Source organism: Muscardinus avellanarius (genome assembly GCF_963383645.1).
Source record: "Muscardinus avellanarius genome assembly, chromosome: 11".
Lineage (NCBI taxonomy): Eukaryota > Metazoa > Chordata > Mammalia > Rodentia > Gliridae > Muscardinus > Muscardinus avellanarius.
Window position 1 is genome coordinate 93,871,562 of NC_137797.1, and position 20,066 is coordinate 93,891,627.

General features: G+C 43.3%; 1 protein-coding gene across 1 annotated transcript in view; it reads left to right on the plus strand.

The window, feature by feature from the left end:
- The window catches only part of WNK1 (WNK lysine deficient protein kinase 1), a gene marked incomplete at both ends in the record, with an annotated part of 156,439 nt that extends 137,148 nt beyond the window's left edge, over window positions 1–19,291 (plus strand). The window contains 6 exon segments of the mRNA XM_080705758.1: window positions 1,901–1,974; window positions 5,361–6,016; window positions 7,686–7,888; window positions 11,261–11,452; window positions 18,357–18,544; window positions 18,974–19,291. Coding sequence (XP_080561884.1) covers window positions 1,901–1,974; window positions 5,361–6,016; window positions 7,686–7,888; window positions 11,261–11,452; window positions 18,357–18,544; window positions 18,974–19,291 — 1,631 coding nt within the window.
- Between the last annotated feature and the right edge of the window lie 775 nt (window positions 19,292–20,066).

Here is a 20,066-nt window from a genome sequence, read left to right on the forward strand (position 1 = left end):
AGGTATGAAAATAAATGAAAAAATGCTTAAACATATATATTTGTGAGGGAGGAGTATATTCATTTCAGAAAGAACTAATTTTGCTAATATAAAGAGTTCCTAAAATTGAGCATGCACCAGCAAGTAATGAAAAGATACAGAAAAATAAACTTAGACATAGAAATACTTCCTTAATCACAAAAATGGAACATAAAACTTTGATAGCATTTCTTACCTTTCATTGGGTAAATTTAGGAGTTTAATACTCACTGGTCACTTGGTAAAGCCTCTAGGGATCAATTTAGTAATGTCTTTCAAAGTTTTAAATGCAAATTATTCAACATTTTTATACCTCACTCTCAGAGTACTTATTTATTAGAGCACTTTTAAAATAACAAATTCTATGGTGGCACACATTTGTAATCTCAATACTTGGGAGGCTGAGATAGGAAGATCACAGGTTCAAAGAAAGCCTCAGCAAGTAGTGAGATTTTCATCAAAATAAAACTAAAATAGGGCTCAGGGTGTGGGCTTGAAGGTAGAACACCCCTGGGTTCAATTCTCAGTTCCACAAAAAATAAAATAACAAATTCTGAATTATTTAAGTGCCCATTGGTAGAAACCTGATTAAAATAAGTTACACTGAAAAATATATATAAACTAAAAAACTATATAACCATTAAAGAGAATGAGGAGCTGGATATGGTGACCCACACCTGTAATCTCTATTTAGGAGACTGAAACAGAAGTATTGCAGGTCAAGGCCAGCCTCAGCAACTTAACAATACCCTGTTTCAAAATAAAAAAGAAAATATGATTAGAGGTAGAATACCACTAGGTTCAATTCTAAGTATAAGAAAGAAAGGAAGGGAGGAAACGAAAATGGATGAGATATTGATATGGACTGATCTCTAAGATATATCATAGCATGGAAACATCAGCTTTCTACTAGCTATATAAAATTCTGGAATATGTCTATAATATCTCTGGGGGAGGGGTTGTCTCTGAGAATAAGGAACTGGGTGGCTTTAAGGGTGCTTAAAACCACTTACCAGTGAATGATTCTGAACTCTATTGTCCTGGCCTAAATGTTGCATTGATGGAATAAATTTAAGCCAGGCATGGTGGCACATACTTGTAATCCCAGTACTTGGGAGGCTGAGACAGGAGGATAGCAGGTATATAGCCAGCCTCAGCTACTTAGTGAGGCTCTCTGCAACTTAAGGAGACCATGTTTCAAAATAAAGAATAAAAATTTGGGCTGGAGCTGGACGTGGTAGCGCACACTTATAATCCCACTACTTGGGTGTCTGAGACAGGAAGATCGCAGGTTTGAAGCCATCCTCAGCTACTTAGTAAGGCTCTCAGCAACTTAGTGAGACTCTGTTTCCAAATAAAATATAAAATAGGACTGAGAGTATAGCCTGGAGGTAGAAAAGCCCCTGGGTTCTACCCCCAGTACCACACACACAAAAAAAAATTAGGACTAGAGGTGGAGCTCAGAGGTAGCATGTCTCCCCCCCCCCCCCATTCAATCTCTAGTACCACCAAAGATATAAAATAAAAAATTTAAATTAAAAAAATAAAATAACAGCTTGGCATGGTGGCACACACTTGTAATCCCAGCACTTGGGAGTCTGAGACAGGAGGATCACACAGGTTGGAAGCCAGCCTCAGCTACTTTACTTAGTGAGGCTGTCAGCAACTTAGTGAGACCTTGTTTCCAAATAAAGTATAAAATGGGTCTGGGAGTATAGCCCGGAGATAGAAAAGCCCCTGTGTTCCACCCCCAATACCACAAAAATAAATAAATAATAAAATAAAACAGAGCCTTTAGTATCCAGTGTTTCTGACCAAAGGGAGTATAAGCTAACTTGGAAAAGATGTTAATTTGTTTTCCTCCACTCTGTATTTATTTCAGTTTCCCAAAGCACTGAAGGCCCTGTCCTGGCAACTAGTTCAGGAGCTGGTGTTTTTAAGACCGGGAGATTTCAGGTAGGACAGTCATTTTCTTTGCCTTTTGCGGGAATTGTGTATTAATAATAAATTACCCTTTTTTTTGTTTGTGTGTGGTACTGGGGTTCCTGGAAGCACTTCTACCTCCAGGATACACTCCCACAGGCTACATTCCAGACCTATTTTTTAACTTTTTTATGTGGAAACAGGGTCTCTTAAGCCAGCAAGGCTGGCTCCGAACCAGCGCGATCCTCCTGTCTCTGCCTCCCAAGCGCGGGGATTATAAGCGTGCGCCACCACTCCCGGCGTTACCCAAATATTTAAATTGCCAATCTGAAGATATATTTTTTCTATGTGTATGTTGTGGGGTGTGTGTGTGTGTGTTACTAAAGAGTGAACCTAGGGGGCATTCTATCTTTGAGCTGTTTCCCTAGCCTGACTACTACTACTACTACTACTACTACTACTACTATTATTATTATTATTATTATTATTATTATTATTATTATTATTATTGGTGGTACTGGGGTTCCTGGAAGCCCTTCTACCTCCAGGCTACACTCCCAGACCTATTTTTACATTTTTATTTTGGAAACAGGGTCTCCTAAGCCAGCACGCGCGGCTGGCTTCGAACCTGCGCGATCCTCCTGTCTCTGCCTCCCAAGCGCGGGGATTACAAGCGTGCGCCACCATGCCCGGCTCTGATTATTATTTTAAAACAGAGTTTCACTAAATTGCTGAGGCTGAAGCCTACAGTCTTTCCGTCTCAGCCTCTCAAGTACTGGGATTACAAGCATGTGCCATCATTTCTGATGGATATATACTTCTTTTATATAATACTTCCTTTATTATTTTCCCTTAATGTAATATATACTGTTGGGTATGGTTGTTCATGCCTATAATCTCCAGTAGTTGGAAGGTTGAGATAGGATGATCACAAATTCCAGGTCAGCATGATTATTTAGCAAGACCCTGTTTCAAAATAAAAAGAACCAAGAGTGGTGGCACACACTTGTAATAACATTACTTAGGAGGTTGAGACAGGAAGAGTGCAGGTTCAAGAACAGCCTTAGCAAGTAGTAAGACTCTTGTCAACCTAGCAAGACCCTATTTCAAAAGAGAAAATACAAAAAGGGATGGAATATGTGACTCAAAGGTAAAATGCCCCTAGGCTCAATCCCCAGTAAAAAAGCAAGGCGTGGTGCACGCTTGTTATCCTAGCATTTGGGAAGCTGAAATGGGAGGATCGCAGTTGATGGACAGCCTTAGCTACTTAGGTTCTTTGCAACTCAATGAGACCCTGTTTTAAAATAAAAAATAGGGCAGGGGGTGTAGCTCAAAGGTAGAATGCTCCTGGGTTCCATCCCCAGTACAGCAAAAAAAAAAAAATTAAAAATTGAAAATAGAGCTAGGGTTGTATGTCAGAGGTAGACTGCTTCTGGGTTCAATCCCCAGTGCCACAAAGAAATAAGAGTAGGGATTATAGGTATATGCCACCAGGCTCAGGTTTTCACAACTACTTTCAAATTATTCTTATGATAACTCTTAGAATTGGGGATATTATGTGATGTTTTTCTCATTTATAAACTCGGAGCTTTTTGTTTTGTTGTTTGCTTTTTGGGTTTTGGCAGTTTTTTGTTGATATTGGGGATTGCGTACAGGAGAGTTCTACCGCAGAGCTACATCCCTGGGATTATAAGCATACGTCACCACCCCGGCTTCCTATTTTCTTTCTTTCTTTATTTTTATATATATATATATATATATTTTTTTTTTAACTTTTTGGTGGTACTGGGGGTAGAACCCAGGGGCTTTTCTACCTCCAAGCTATACTCCCAGACCCTATTGTTTTATAATTTATTTGGAAACAGGGTCTCACTAAGTTGCTGAGAGCCTCACTAAGTAGCTGAGGCTGGCTTTGAAACTGTGTGATCCTCCTGTCTCAGCCTCCCAAATGCGGGGATTACAAGTGTGTGCCACCACGGCCGGCTCTTTTTTATTTTTGTTTTGTTTTGTTTTGTTTGTGGGTCTGGGAATGGAACTCAGGGCATTTGACCTCTGAGCTACACCCCCTGCCCTATTTTTTTATTCTTTATTTTGAAACAGGGTCTCACTATGTTGCAGAGGGCCTCACTAAGTAGCTGAGTCTGTTCACGAACCGCAATCCTCAAGTCTCAGCCTCCCAAATGCTGGGATTATAAACGTGCGCCACCACGCCAGCTATTTTTTATTTTTAAACAGGATCTCACTAAATTGCTGAGGCTGGTCTTAAATCTATAATTCTCTTGTTTCAGCCTCCCAAATTACTGGGATTACAAGTGTGCCAGGACTTTTTTTTTTTTCTTTTTCTTTTACTAAGGATTAGTACAAAATCAGAGATGTTATGTCTTGAAACCACCATAGCCCCACAGCCCTGTTTTTTTTGTTGTTGTTGTTGTTGTTTTGCTTGTACTGAAGGTGGAACCAAGGGGCATTCTACCTCTAAGATACACCCTTAGCCCTATTTTTTATTCTTTATTTTGAAACAGGGTCTCAATGAGTTGCAAAGGGCCTCACTAAGTATCTGGGGCTGTCCATGAACCACAATCCTCCTGTCTCAGCCTCCACCTAGTTTTTTTTTGTTTGTTTGTTTTTTGGTGGTACTGGGGTTCCTGGAAGCCCTTCTACATCCGGGCTACACTCCCAGACCTATTTTATATTTTTATTTGGAAACAGGGTCTCTTACGCCAGCGCAGCTGGCTTCGAACCTGCGCGATCCTCCTGTCTCCGCCTCCCAAGCGCGGGGATTACAAGCGTGCGCCACCATGCCCAGCAGCCTCCACCTAGTTTTATTTTTATTTTGAAACAGGATCTTGCTATGTAGTTGAGACTGGCCTTTTAAACTTTTGATCTTCACTGGGCGTGGTGGCACACGCTTATAATCCCAGCATTTGAGAGGCTGAGACAGAAGGATCATGGTTCGCGGACAGCCTCAGCCACTTAGGCCCTCTGCAACTCAGTGAGACCCTGTTTCAAAATAAAGAATAAAAAATAGGGAAGGGGGTGTAGCTCGGAGGAAGAATGCCCCTGGGTTTCATCCCAAGACCCTCAAAAAGAAAAAAAATATATATATATTTACATATATATAAATATATATATATTTTAAATTTATATATATAAATAAAAATTTATATATATATAATATATATATTATATATATAAGGCTGGAAGTATAGCTTAGAGGTAGAATGCCCCTGGGTTCCATCCCCAGTACTGCAAAAAAAATACTTTTGAATCTTCCTGTTTGCCTCCTGAATATTGGGATTATAGGCATGCACCACCATGCCCAGCTAAGATTCACGGTTGTTTGTTTAAACTGTCCGTGCTATAGATTGAATATTGGAGATTTAAGTTTTTAATCACACTTAGTTCTCCTTTTCCATCAGGTTTCAGTTGCAATGGATGATGCACAGAAAGAGGGTAAAAATAAGCCAGAAGAAACGAAGTCTGTTCATTTTGAGTCTAGCACATCAGAGTCCTCGGTGTTATCAAGTAGTAGTCCAGAGAGCACCCTTGTGAAGCCAGAACCTAATGGGCTAAGGGTCCACAGCACGTCTTCAGATGTGCCAGATGGTGCTCCCCAAACCTCAGGAGCGAAGTCAGAAGCTGGGCAGCCCACCAAGGTTGGACGTTTTCAGGTGACAACTACAGCAAACAAAGTAGGTCGTTTCTCAGTGTCAAGAACTGAGGACAAGATTGCTGAGACAAAGACAGAGGGACCAGTGACATCCCCTCCCTTTAGGGACTCAGAACAAGCTGTTCTTCCTGCTGTAATACCAAAGAAAGAAAAGCCTGAACTGTCAGACCCTTCACATCTGAATGGGCCCTCCTCTGACCCGGAAGCCACCTTTCTCAGGGGGGATGTGGACGATGGTTCAGGCAGTCCGCACTCGCCCCCTCAGCTGTGCTCCAAGAGCCTTCCCATCCAGAATCTAAGTCAAAGCCTTAGTAATTCATTCAACTCCTCTTACATGAGTAGTGACAATGAGTCAGATATTGAAGATGAAGACTTAAAGTTAGAGTTGCGACGACTACGAGAAAAGTAAGTATATTCTCATATAAAAGAATGATGGCAGGCCTGGCTGCTGTGGCGCATACTAAACTGAACAACTGTAAGTATTGGGAGGCTGAGGCAGGAGGGCTGCAGGTTCAAAGCTAACATAAACTTTGCAAGACCTTGTTTCAAAACAAAAAATAAAATGAGCTTGGGATGTATCTTAGTGGTAGAGCACCCTTGGGTTCAATCCCTAATACCACACATAAAATAAAGGAATAATTAGGAAAACCAAGTGACTGCCAGGAGTCGTAGCCCACACTTGTAATCCCCGCACTTGGGAGGTGGAGACAGGAGGATAGCGCTGGTTCGAAGGCAGCCTTGTTGGCTTAAGAGACCCTGTTTCCAAATAAAAAGTATAAAATAGGTCTGGGAATGTAGCCCGGAGGTAGAAGGGTTTCCAGGAACCCCAGTACTATATTGAGATATAGGTCTTTAATTTTAAAAAGAAAGACTCTAGGTCCTGGCACTAAGATTAGTAATCCTATAATGTGATGATATGACCTTCCTTTTAAGGAGATGATGATAAGCTGGGCATGGTGGCACACACCTATAATCCCAGTGCTTGTGTGGTTGAGACAGGAAGGTCACAGGTTCGAGGCCAGCCTCAGCAACTTAATAAGCCCCTTCATAACTTAGATCTTATTTCAAGATAAAGAATAAAAATGCCCCTGGGTTTACAAAAAATAAAAATAAAGTGATGTGCAGACAGCCAAAGTTATCTGAATATATTTCATGTGGTTTTCTTTCTTTTTTTTTTTTTTTTTTTTTTGGTGGTACTGGGGGTAGAATCCAGAGCTATACTCCCAGACCTATTTTAAAGTATATTTGGAAACAGGGTCTCACTAAGTTTCTGAGAGTCTCACTAAAACTGAGGCTGGCTTCAAACCTGTGCGATCCTCCTGTCTCGGCCTGCCAAGCGCTGGGATTACAAATGTGGCCTACGACTCCCGGCAGTCACTTGGTTTTCTTATATTCATCAGGACCCTATGACATTTTTAGTTATGGATTTCTTTACTTTTATATTATTACTATAATGTTATTTTTATTAATAGCATTTCTTACCTCTTTTAATAATTTTTGGCTGTTTGTTAGCTGCCAAATGAAGTTGGGTCATAGTATTATATTGGCAGGTTTTAATTATATTTTTATACAATTAGATCAGAGAAGCATAGTCACTGATCCTGCATATGGCCTCAAAACTGGGAACATCTTTTTCCCCAACACATTATCAACTATCCAATTATATTATTGGAATACATTAGGTACTAGAGACAAACAGAAGGTGAATTGAGCCAAGCCTGATGGCGCACACTTGTAATCCCTGCAATTGAGAGGTTGAGACAGGAGGATTGCGGTGCTCAGCCAGCCTCAGCTACTTAGTGAGGCCCTCCGCAACTTAGTGAGATCCTGTTTCAAAATAAAGAATACAAAGTCAGGCTAGGGTTGTAGCTCAGAGGTAGAATGCCCCGGGTCCCATCCCCAGTATGGGGGGAAAAAAAAGTGAATTGACTAACTACATAGAATTTCGTGGTAGTACATATGGTGAAAAGTTCATAACTGAGTAAACACTTGAATACATTAACAATACAGTTTAATTCTGATCTGAACAAAGATGGTTATAATCTTTTGAATTATGTTTGGTTATCTTTTGTAGACATCTTAAAGAGATTCAGGACCTACAGAGTCGCCAGAAGCATGAAATTGAATCTTTGTACACCAAACTGGGCAAGGTTCCCCCTGCTGTCATTATTCCCCCAGCTGCTCCCCTTTCAGGGAGAAGAAGGCGACCCACCAAAAGCAAAGGCAGTAAATCTAGTCGCAGTAGTTCATTGGGAAACAAAAGCCCGCAGATTTCAGGTAAAAATCCCTGGACCAAATCAGCCATCGCTTGTTTCTGTCTCCAGTTGTCTATGTGACCTAAGAGTTTGGAAAAGCCAAATTCTTGCTGCTTTCCCTTCTCTGTTCCCCATGTTTATTGAACCGCCTTTGAAGTCTAGAGGTGTAGTCTAGGTAACTGCAATGGTTTATTTAATCATAATCCATGTTACTGCTTACTAATAATCTGCATGTAGCACACATTTAACCAAACTATGTATATGGAAGCCAATATTTTGTTCTCTATTTAGTAAACTACAATAGTTTCTTCCTTTTAATGAATGAGTTGATCATAGGCCAGGCGAGGTGACACACGCCTGCAATCACAGTACTTGGGAGGCTGAGACAGGAGAATCTCAGATTGGAGGACAGCCTCAGCAAGTAATGAGACTCTCATTATCCTAGTGAGACCTTGTTTCCAAATAAGAAATTAAATCGGGCTGGGGGTCTAACACAAAGGTAAAATGTTTTTGGGTTCCATCCCGAGTACCACAAAAAAATAAAATTATAACAATTATAAGTGGGATGAAGATAAATGTTGTATAAATACTTGAGGGTGTCTTAAGTGGTAATGTTTTGCGGTACTGGGGATTGAACCCAGTGGCATTCTACCTCTGAGCTACATCCATAGCCCTATTTTTTTATTCTTTATTTTGAAACAGGGTCTCACTAAGTTGTAGAGGGCCTCATAACTGGCTGAGGCTGGCTGAGAACCTGTGATCCTCCTGTCTCAGCCTCCCAAGTACTGGGATGACAAGTGTGGGCCGCTTGCAGCCTGGCTTGCAGCTGAGAGAGAGAGAGAGAGAGAGAGAGAGAGAGAGAGAGAGAGAGAGAGAGAGAGAGAGAGAGAGTGTGTGTGTGTGTGTGTGTGTGTGTGTGTGTGTGTGTGTGTGTCCCTCTTTCTCTCTCACTGGGGATTGAACCCAGGGGTCATTCTACCTTTAGGCCCTCAACCCTATTTTATTTTTTTAATTTGAAACAGCATCTCACTAGGTTGATAAGAGTCTCACCACTTACTAAGCCTCTCAAGTACTGGGATTACGGGTGTGCACCACCATGCCCGGCTTGATTCAGTTTTTCATTTTGTTTATCTGTATTGGGGTAAATAACTTGATAAGGTTTATAGTAAAAAAAAATATTTAAGTTACCTGAGCTGGATGGCACAGTTCTGTAATCCCAGTACTTAGGAGGCTAAGACAAGAGGATCACAGGGTCAAAGCCAACCTCAGTGACTTAGGTCATCAGGAACTTAGTGAGACTCTGTGTCCAAATAAAACAAAATAGGGGGTGAGGGTGTAGCTTGGAGATAGAATGCCCCTGGGTTCCATCCTCAGTGCCACACAAAAAAATATATTAAATAATAATATGTTATAAGGGACCGGGGCTTATCTATTTTCATTGGAATAGAAAGTTTTCGTCGTTAGTGAAATTATATAGTGTTAACAAACAGTTGTCTGCAAAGTACAGAGCTGTTACAAGTGCTTATTTTCTATTAGCTCTCCGGGTCTAAGGTAAGTACATTGGAGAACAATTACAAATTTCTTAGCAGCTCTCCATTCTCTGGAAGTATTCATAGATGCATATTAGGATCAATTTATACAACCATTAATAATAGAGATGTGATTGTAATGGAAATCAGCTAATTTGGATTCTAACCCCAATTTTTGAGTGGACCGCTGTTCAACTAAGAAACAAAAGTTAGTCAATTTTTAGGGCATTTGACCTAGGAACTAAAATCTGTCTAGCAATTTTTTTTTTCGTTTTTGGTGGTTGTACTGGAGATTGAACTCAGGGGCATTCTACTTCTGAGCTATATACCCCATCTCTATTTTATTTTGCATTTGAAAACAGGGTTTTGCCCTTAACAATTGAGCAAGAACCTTTTTCCAAATAAGAAAATAAATAAAGCTAGGGGTATAGCTCAGAGCTGGAGTGCCTCTGGATTCAATCCCCAATACCACTAAATAAGTAAATAAACAAAGAAATAAAATTAGAAATCAAACATAAAAAAAAACAGGGTCTCGCTAAGTTGTTGAGGCTGGCTTCAAATCCGTGCCCCTCCTGGCTCAGCCTCCCAAGTACTGAAATTACAGGTGTGCACCACCACTCCCAGCTTTCTGAATAATTTTAAGTATTCATTACTCTGTAGTCACCTACATCCCCCCCCCCAACCCATGGCACTTTTTTTTTTTTTTTTTTTTTTTTTTTTTTGCCGTACTGGGAATGGAACCCAGGGGCATTCTACCTCCGAGCTACACCTCCAGCCCTATTTGTCATTCTTTATTTTGAAACAGGGGTCTCACTGAGTTGCGAAGGGCCTCACTAAGTAGTTGCTGAGGCTGGCCATGAACCTGGATCCTCCTGTCTCAGCTTCTCAAATGCTGGGATTACAAGTGTGCACCACCACGCCCGGCAAGATTCACTCTTTTCTAATAGGTTAAACAAAAAAAAAAGTGGTTTTGAGCTGGGCGTATCATGGTACATGCTTATAATCCCAGTACTTGGGACACTGAAACAAGAAGATTGCAGGTTTGAGGACAGCCTCAGCAACTAGTGAGGCTCTCGTCTACCTATTGAGATCCTGCTTCAAAATAAAATAGGCTAGAGAGTAGGGGGGAATTTGAGGTAGAATGCCCTTGGGTTCAACCCCCAGTACCAAACAAAAGTGATTGTAGAAATGTCAAATGGAATCCTTGTATACATTTTATATTCTAGTCATCTCACTCAGCTCAGACTTATGGACCACCTGCATTATCAAATGCTAAAAATCTTCTGGAAATAATTCATAGAACTTGCTGTCAATGGATTCTTACCAGTTCTCACTTCCTCTCGTGTTAATGAGGACTCCAAGCTACACCCCCAGCCCTACTTTTTGTTCTTTTATTTTTTATTTATTATTACTATTTATTATCTTTTTTGTGTGTGTGTGGTACTGGGGTTCCTAGAAACCCTTCTACCTCCGGGCTACACTCCCAGACCTATTTTTATACTTTTTTATTTAGAAACAGGGTCTCTTAAGCCAGCGCAGCTGGCTTCGAACCTGCGCGATCCTCCTGCCTCCGCCTCCCAAGTGCGGGGATTTACAAGCCTGCGCCACCACGCCCAGCTATTGTTCTTTTATTTTGAAACAGGGTCTCACTTAGTTGTGGAGGGCCTTGCTAAGTAGCTGAGGCTGTCTGCAAACTGCCATCCTCTGGTCTCAGCCTCCCAAATGCTGGGATTTCGAGTGCACCACCATGGTGGGCTTGTTGTTGTTGCTACTCAGTGGGTCAAATTGAAGGAATAAGGACAGTAGCTATTGAATGTATCAAGGAAGCTCTCCATTTGTCCTTATGCGCCTTGGTCTTTCGGCAGGTAACTTGTCTGGTCAGAGTGCATCTTCAATCTTGCACCCCCAGCAGACCCTCCATCCTGGCAACATTCCAGAGACCGGGCAGAATCAGCTGTTACAGCCTCTTAAGCCATCTCCCTCCAGTGACAACCTCTACTCAGCCTTCACCAGTGATGGTGCCATTTCAGTACCAAGCCTTTCTGCTCCAGGTCAAGGTATGAAAAAATAAAAAAAGCACCTGTCATCAGATTCTAGAAACATTAAAATGGAGATGTTGGCATACCCAGGCCAAAAGCCGGATGAGTGACCCATTGTCACCAGCTGACTGAAACCCAGCTGTGCACTGAGAGTCTTTGCACTGAGCAGGGAAGTTGAGTGGTGGTTAGAATCATAGGGAGCATTGCTCCTATCAGGTGAAATAGCTTTTTTTCAAGGGATTACAGTGAAAAGTTATATCTACACTCTATATAAGGTTTCCTAAGCAAAATTCTGAGGAGTTCTAGCAGTTTCTCAAAGCGAATTCATAGCCGGGTACAGTAGTACACACCACTGTACACCTATAATCCCAATATATGGGAGGCTGAGACAGGAGGATTGCAGATTCTAGGCCTGCCTGGGCAATTTAGCAAGACCCTATCTCAAAATTTTTTTTATTTTTTAGGGCTGGGATGTAACTCAGTGGTAGAGTGCTCCTGGATTCAATCCCCAGTACCACAAACAAATAAAAGCTAATGCATTTTCCTAGCCAATGCAGACTTTTTAAATTCCTAAATGTGGGATTAGCATACTAAGATGACTAACCCTATAATTGAATTTTTCATCCATAATCTACTTTGTAATAATAGTTTTGTTTTTATCACTCAAAACATTCTTGGAAAGAACTTATAGTAACATTAGAATGAGAATTGAAAAGAGTTAGGTCTCTGGGTAGAAATGAACAAAAAAGATGATTGATAGATAGATAGATAGATAGATAGATAGATAGATAGATAGATAAGGTGTCTGCCACAGCCCAGAGGAATTAGAGACTGGATTATCTCTTCACAAGATGAAATGTATGTGGTTGGTAAGGAATACAGCTAGCTAGCATTGCTCCCACTGAGCAAAGCTCCAGCTCTCGCTGGCGGAGGGAGCCGAGGCCCCGTGCCTCCTCTATACACCCGACCTTCCCCAGAAGCTCGTTCTTCAGTGTGCCATCTTAGTGCGTCCCACCGCTCCAGCCTCAAGTTTCTAACATCTTGTAGTTGTGTTCTGTCTCTTCTCCTCTTTCTGTTCTCCCGTTTCCCCCTCTCACAGGCTGTGCGAAGTTTAACTGTGCATCTGAACAGGTGACATTCAAACCTGGTGGCAGGAGGACCCGATTTCTGAGTACGCCCTGCTTGGCTCTTTGTGTGTAACACCTTTACTCCTTCCTCGTCCTTGTTTTTCTGCTGCTTGGATCTGACGTGTCACGCAATCCATTTTCATTTGTCTCTTTGTATATCATCTACTCAGTGGCTTGGCTGAACTATTACCCTCAGAAGTTTGGGTCCCCATGTTAATTATGATAAAAGATACAGAAATAAAAATGGGTTGCTACAGTCATCAAAATAACTGGTGGAACTGCGTCTTCCTAGGTCCATGTAGGGTAGCTATGATACCAAGAATATAGAGATAGACTGGGTCATTGTGATAATGACAGTATTCCATAGTTATCTTCAGTACTGTCTCACTAGAAGTGACAAAAAATACTATGTCCACTGATGCACTTAGATACTGGCAGCAGGTCAAAGTTACCTCATTTTTTTCCCATTCTTCTTCAGAATAGGTTGGAATCTTCTTTTCTCAATTAAGCCTAAGCATCTACCAGTTGGAAGATGCTAGAGGCCTGGTGTGGTGGTGCATGCCTGTAATCTTAGTATTGAGGAGGCTGAGACAGAAGGATAGGTTTGAGGCCACCCTCAGCAACTTAGGCCCTTAGCAATTTAGCTAGGCTCTATTTCAAAATATAAAATAAAAAGGGCTGGGGATGTAACTCAAAGAGGTAGACTCAATCCCAGTACCAAAAAAATAGATAAAAAATGCTAGACATCTCTTCATTGGGTCCTTCTCTAACTATTGCACTCTAAATGAGATTGGTAATTCAAAAGTTTTACTGTGGTTATCCAAAGCAGAGCATTTAGTCTATTAAAGACCTAAGCCTAGCACCCAAGGTAAAAATTACCTTTTTAATCTGATCGCTGAGATTTCCTAGCCTTCTATTTAAAAACAAGGCACTGGGCTTGGCATGGTGGTGGATACCTGTAATCCCTAAACGTGAGAGGCTAAGACAGGAGGATTGTAGGTTCCCAGCCAGCTTCAGCAACTTAGTGAGGCCCCAAGGCAAGTTAGTGAGACCCTATTTCAAAATAAAAAATAAAATCAAGGTGAGGGTGTAGCTCAGAGGTAAAATAATACCCTTGGTTCCATCCCCAGCACCACAAGAAAAATAGGATAAACAGGCACAGGAGGAAGTCACTTCATCCTCCCCGCACCGTCCTAGGGCTGTGGACAAATCAAAAAAGATCACATACACAAAAATGCCTGGTACTTGGGATGCACTCATAGTTTCTCTCTGATTAACCATAGCACTTAGTAAGTGGCCAGTAAATGTATATTCAAATGAAATCTTCAAAAACAAAGCTCAAGTCTTAAAAAAAATTTTAAAACCTTGGTTAGAGTTTGGATAACATTCTGTTAAGGCCTCAAACTTCTGGTGTGGTTATTGAAGTGCTTATTAAATGCATGTGCTAAGGCCATCGGTGTTTCTAAGTATGTGGTTCAGAGGTCCTTGGGCCTCTTCACAGTGGGAAGAATTGACATTCCTCTGTTCTCTAGAGTGGACGGATTTCATTTCCATTTCCCTCACTGGACATTTGTAAATTCTTCTAGTTCTCCTAGTCATCAAGTTAGCAATGCACATGCTCTGCCTGAGGAGGTCTTTACCACCTTCCCACAACTCACTAGTCCCAGGCTATTTAACAAAGAAGGGAGTAGAAGACATTACTCATTTTGGCAGTCTTCCAAATATGTAATTTCTAAACACTCAGAACAATAGTTTTTCTGGCTAGATTAGCCTGGGCTATGTATATTAGCTCCTTGACACTTGAATAAATGTGTAATTTGCATGTCTAGCTAAAAAGATGAATGGACATTAATAGTAAGAGACAGATGATTTGGAATAGAATGTGACTTGTTGAGCCTATGATAAACAGCCTGAAATGTCTGGAGGGAAGAAAACCAAGGATTTTTTTTGTGAAGTATAAGATGATCAAGTACCACTTTAATCAGTAGTCTTAAAGGTAGGCAGTATTAACCCTGTGGTTCAAATAAAAGTGGTTAGAAATACTAAATCTTATCACTTCCCTTTGGGTCTAAATGAAGACACATCAGAATACATCATGTAAGCTTGCCAAACAAATCCAAAGAGGCAAACTTTTAAAACTATGGAAAGAAAACAGGTACTTAAAATGGTGGGCCCTTACTAGTTTGGGATACATTATTCTATACTCTCAAAATAGATAATGATTTAGAAGCACGGCTTGGCTTAATGCTCTATTTATGTTCAAAGGTTGCTTGTTTTCCACATATTTTTAAAGGTTTTTCTGGAAGGGAAGGGGTTAGTATGTATGTTTAGGATGTCAAATAATAGCCAATTTAAATTAACTTAAAACTGTAACAATGGTACTAATTTATTGAGTGCTTTGTAACAACCCAGCAGGAGAAACAGGAAGTATGACGGGGTTCATGGAAACGCTGCTTGGGTATTTGAAATTCAAGCAGTAAGTCCTCAGAGGCTGGAGTTCCTCCCCGACCCAGAACCTTAATGCAAATATTACTCTTTCAGAAACAGATATTGGATGTAGACCCACAGAGCCTGTCAGATCATGGTGTGAAGGCTAACAGCCCATTAGACGTGCCCCTGCATCTGTTTCTGTGGCCTGTGTCCAGGGCTCCCGGGCGCCCCGTCGGCCTCCCCTCCTGCTCTCTCCTGCTGGGCCTCTGTATGCTGTTTGGAGAGTCTAAAGATTTTACACTGATGTTTCTTTATCTTTAACATACTGCTCTCTCTTTGTGCTTCAGGGAAGATGGTGAAAAAAGTCTGTCCTTGCAACCAGCTCTGTAGTAATTATCTTCTCTTTCTGTTACTTTTGGTCCTTGATTGCAAGCCTGTTATCCATGAGCTCCTTGAACTCTGAAGCCTCATAATTCCCAGATTCCTGACTTCCATCTATCTCTGCACCCTTTCTAATATATTCTTTAACATGCTTAACTGCTTAATCCTGGCTATAATTCCAGAACGAGAAATCATCTCCTAGTCAGTGCGCTCCCCATGTGAGCCTAGCTCTGAGAGTCACAGGTGGGCAGGGAGGTAGGGCCAATCCTGTGGGGCAGAGTCCTTTAGTCATCCTGTGTAGCCACACTGTTCTGCCCCCGCCCCCAGGAGTTGAGCAGTGGTCAACATGGGCAAAGGTGCCATCCTGCTTATCGTGCATATCACAGCAGAGATGGCCGCTCCTGTGAAATACTGCTTCCTAAGCCCAGCTTCTTAGGCTGGGGGCATCTCAGTAAAGTACAGATAATTTATGGACCTAGCAGGCCACCTACCAGATTTTAGGGGAAAAAATGCTACTTGGGATTCTAGCCAGTGCATTGTAGCTCACAAGAGAACAGACAAATGTGTTTTGGCAGGAAGTGATCAAGACATGAATTTGAAGTAAAGTCTGTACCATTCTTAAGGATTTTCTGAAGAGTTGAAAAGGGTCTAGAGATTAGTTAGCATGTTCTACAGAAGGCTTCTCTACTAGTTAATTCTCCTTTAGGGATAAATAAAATACATCTTTTTTATATATTGCTTTTTTAGGGATAAATTTCTGTCAGAAAAGAAATGCCTCTTTAAGCACCTACTTACTGAATTCTGAATAAAAGATTAACTGTATAGTCCAACTTTTAGAATCCAATATCGGAGCCAGGCATGGGAGCACATGCTTGTAATCTCGGTTCTTGGGAGGCTGAGACAGGAGGATCATAGTTCAAAGCCAGCCTCAGCAATTTAGCAAAGCCCTCTGTGACTTGGTGAGACCCTGTTTCCAAATTAAAAATTCAAATAGGGCTGGGCTGCAGCTCAGAAGTATAATGATCCTGGATTCGATGCCCAGTACCACACACAAAAACTACTGAATCCAATATTGGGTAACAGCAGTCAAAACGAAAAGGGAAATTTGGCTTTTAAGGGGCCTCCCAGCATCGAGAGCAGCTACATGGCTAGAAAGGGTGAGCCCAGCACCAGCCGCCGGGCGGCACTCCCCCAGGCCACTGCTGCTCGGCATGGGCTCTGCGCCCTCGTTCTCGTGTGCTGTGGTCAGAGCCTCACTCCTCAGCCAGCTCGCTGAGTGGCGGTCATCCAGCCTCGAGGCTGGCCCCTGCTTGTCGCATGCTCCGCGCGGGTTCCCTTCCTGCCGCCGCTACCTGTCTCGTTGCCTCGCTCCCCGTCACCTCCGTTCCACATTGGCTATTTGAGGAAGGCTGTTTCCTGCACTTTCCTAAATTTCCACTTGGGTTTCCTGTACTGTGGGGGAGTTTGCTCTTCCTGTCACCCGTGTGCAGTGGCGGTCCCCGTGGCCCCGCGGGAGCCACGCGGGCTGCATATTGCAGTAGTGCCATGTCTGGCCGGGGTGGTCAGAAGCATGTGGCCAGCCTCACCCTGCAGCTTCAGCTCAGAGCTAGCTGCTCTAGCACGGACCTGCTTGTGCGTGCCATTCCTGGGTGGGAAGACAGAAACGAACTGGACTCTGCAGTGGGTGGTAAAGGGCTCGGCGGCAGTGCTGCGCTGTGCTGCTGCCTGCCCGCGTGCGGGACCGCATGCTTCACCCCAGCACTTCTTGGGTATTGAAAGGCCTGCTGGCTCACAGCTTACTTTAGTAGCTATTATTTATTCTGTAGCAAATAAGGGGTCTGGTAAGAAAGTTGGGGGTGAGAAAAAAAATGAGACCATGACTGTTCTTTCCCTCTTCCCTAAAACTTGCCTCTTGAGTGTGCCCTCCAGCAGAGCCGAAATCAGGCAGGACACAGACTCCTTCTTCCTTTCTCATCAAACCATAGAAATAGAATTCCTCCATCACACCAAAGCCGCCTCTCCCCTCTGCTCCCGCCTCCGCTGAGCCCCCTGTTGCATCCACATGCGAGTGCTTGCTCTCATGGCGAGTGGGGAGAAGGGGTGAGAATCCTTGAGCCAAGAAACCGAGATCATCTTCAGGAGAATCCTGTGTTCTTGGAGTTGAAGGATTCAGACACATTCCTTCCTCATGCTTTATCTTGGTTCTTTAATAATGGAAAATTGAAAAGGTTAAAGGCTTAACCCCTCAAGTTTATGTCTACAAATTTACATTTAGGGATCCAGGTGAAAATATTTTTTGAAATAGCATGCTACTTATTACCACCACTTTATTAAAAATGAGTAAGAATGTGAAAACGCTGAGCGTGGTGACACACACTTTGAAATCCCAGTACCTGGGAGGCTGAGAAAGGAGAATTAGAGGCTTGAGGCCAGCCTTGGTAACTTGGTGAGGATCCCAGCAACTCAGTCCCAGATCAGTAAGTAGAGCTGGAAGTGTGCTTTAGCAGTAGAGCTCCCGGAATTCAAATTCCAATACCAGAAAAGGAAGAATGTGGCAATATCCACAAGGTCTGGGAACCCCGCCTTCCCCGTGGCCAAGCGCCCACCCTTGCATTCCTGTCCCTACTTTAATCTGCTCAGTGCACAGGAGTCCTTTGCCCTGCGTGCCGCACATGTTCACGGCAGCTAGCCTGTGGAGCGGACCCGGCTCCCCGTCCGTGAGGTGCTGCAGTGGAGCGCTGGCAGGCGGTCGGCACTCTGCGGCGCTTGGACAGAGGCCTGCCCTCGGCCCTGCTGTCTTCCTGAGGCCTCGCCTCGTCTGTAGCAGATGGCCAGTGAACTCGAGGTTTTCCTTTCTCGCATGGCTTCCCCGTTCCTCTCCCCCTTCTGTGGCTTGCCATTCATCACCCTGTGCCATTGCCCGCTTCCCAGAGCCAGCCCAGGCTCCTGTTAATGCTCATATTGTTGCTGCTTTGTAACCGTAGGAACCAGCAGCACAAACACCGTGGGGGGAGCAGTGAACAGCCAGGCGGCCCAGGCCCAGCCTCCTGCCATGACATCCAGCAGGAAGGGCACGTTCACAGATGACCTGCACAAGCTGGTGGACAACTGGGCCCGAGATGCCATGAGTCTTTCCGGCAGGAGAGGAAGCAAGGGACACATGAACTACGAGGTAAGGCTTCCCTGTGTGCTGTTCTCCTGTACTCAGAGTTAGTGGAACCCGCGTGGCCGCTTTATGCCTCGGCCTTCTTCAGTGGCTCCTGAGTGTTTTAACACTTTTGAAAAACAAGTTGACAATAACCCAGGATGCCTGGGTTATACGTTCCTTCGCCGAGTCCCTAACTCCTTATTGGTCAGCTCCGTTTTCTCTTCTTATCCTTCAGCCTCCTAAACTACATAAGCATACACGTGCCACCCCTCCCCTTCCAACTGGAAGTTACTCTCACCCCTCACTGGTGAGTATGGAGCCGATGCATATTGTGGAAGGCCTTGTTGTGTCTGGCTGTTATGTTAGAACAGTCTCAGCTCTAGAGTATCATTGGGCTGCCTGTGTGTATTACGCACCCACAAGACTTTAAGTGTACTTTTGTTTTGTTCTCAGGGCCCTGGAATGGCAAGGAAGTTCTCTGCACCTGGGCAGCTGTGCATCTCCATGACCTCAAACCTGGGTGGCTCTGCCCCCATCTCTGCAGCATCAGCTACCTCTCTAGGTCACTTCCCCAAGGCCATGTGCCCCCCGCAGCAGTACGGTTTCCCAGCTGCCCCATTTGGCACTCAGTGGAGTGGGACAGGTGGCCCAGCACCACAGCCACTTGGCCAGTTCCCGCCCGTAGGAACGGCCTCCCTGCAGAATTTCAACATCAGCAACTTGCAGAAATCCATCAGCAACCCCCCAGGTTCCAACCTGCGGACCACTTAGTCAGACCTAGAGACGACACCTGAGTAGCTCTGGGGCAGGTGGCGGGATGCTGAGGGTGGGGGAGGGGAAGTAGCCTACATACTAACCACTAGTGCTGCATCTAACTGGTTATTTCTTGCCAGAAGGGAATGTTTTAATGCCGCTTTGAGCCCTCAGAGTGGAGAATCTCCCTCCCCCTCCACCTCTTGGCATGGGACAAGGAGAGAGCAACTTTCCCGAGGAGGGGCAGCTCCGAGAATGCTTTCCTGTTGATGACCAGTGAGGCCTAGGCTAGAAGAGAATCTTGTTATCAAGAAGCTGAGAGGGAGCTCAAGGTCAAGGCTAAGCCCGTCAGTTTCTGCAAGTGGCTGGAGCTCTTAATTGTGGTACATGCCCCAAATCCCTGACCCCCTCAAGAATTCAAACCATAAGACAAAAAGGGAGAATTTTCTCCTGCTCTGCCCCCACCCTTTTCTTTCTCTCTCTCTTTCTTTCTCTCTCTCTCTTAGAACCCAGTGAAAATTACCAGGGGACTGGGGTTGCAACCCTTTCTTACAATAGGTCATTAGTGCTTTAAGCAAAAAAAGATATTAGCAGCTTTGACTGCAGCATTAGCAATTAGGAAAAGAAAATTACGTTCCCTGCGGACATGTAACTTTGCCATCAGTTTTGATGTGGAAACACTGTGATATATAAATGTTGTTGGACAACAGTAGTTTTAAGAGTAAAATATGAAAGGTTTAAAAAGTTCACACAAAAAAAAGCTAGCTCTGTCCTTTTACTTATTATTGAGACA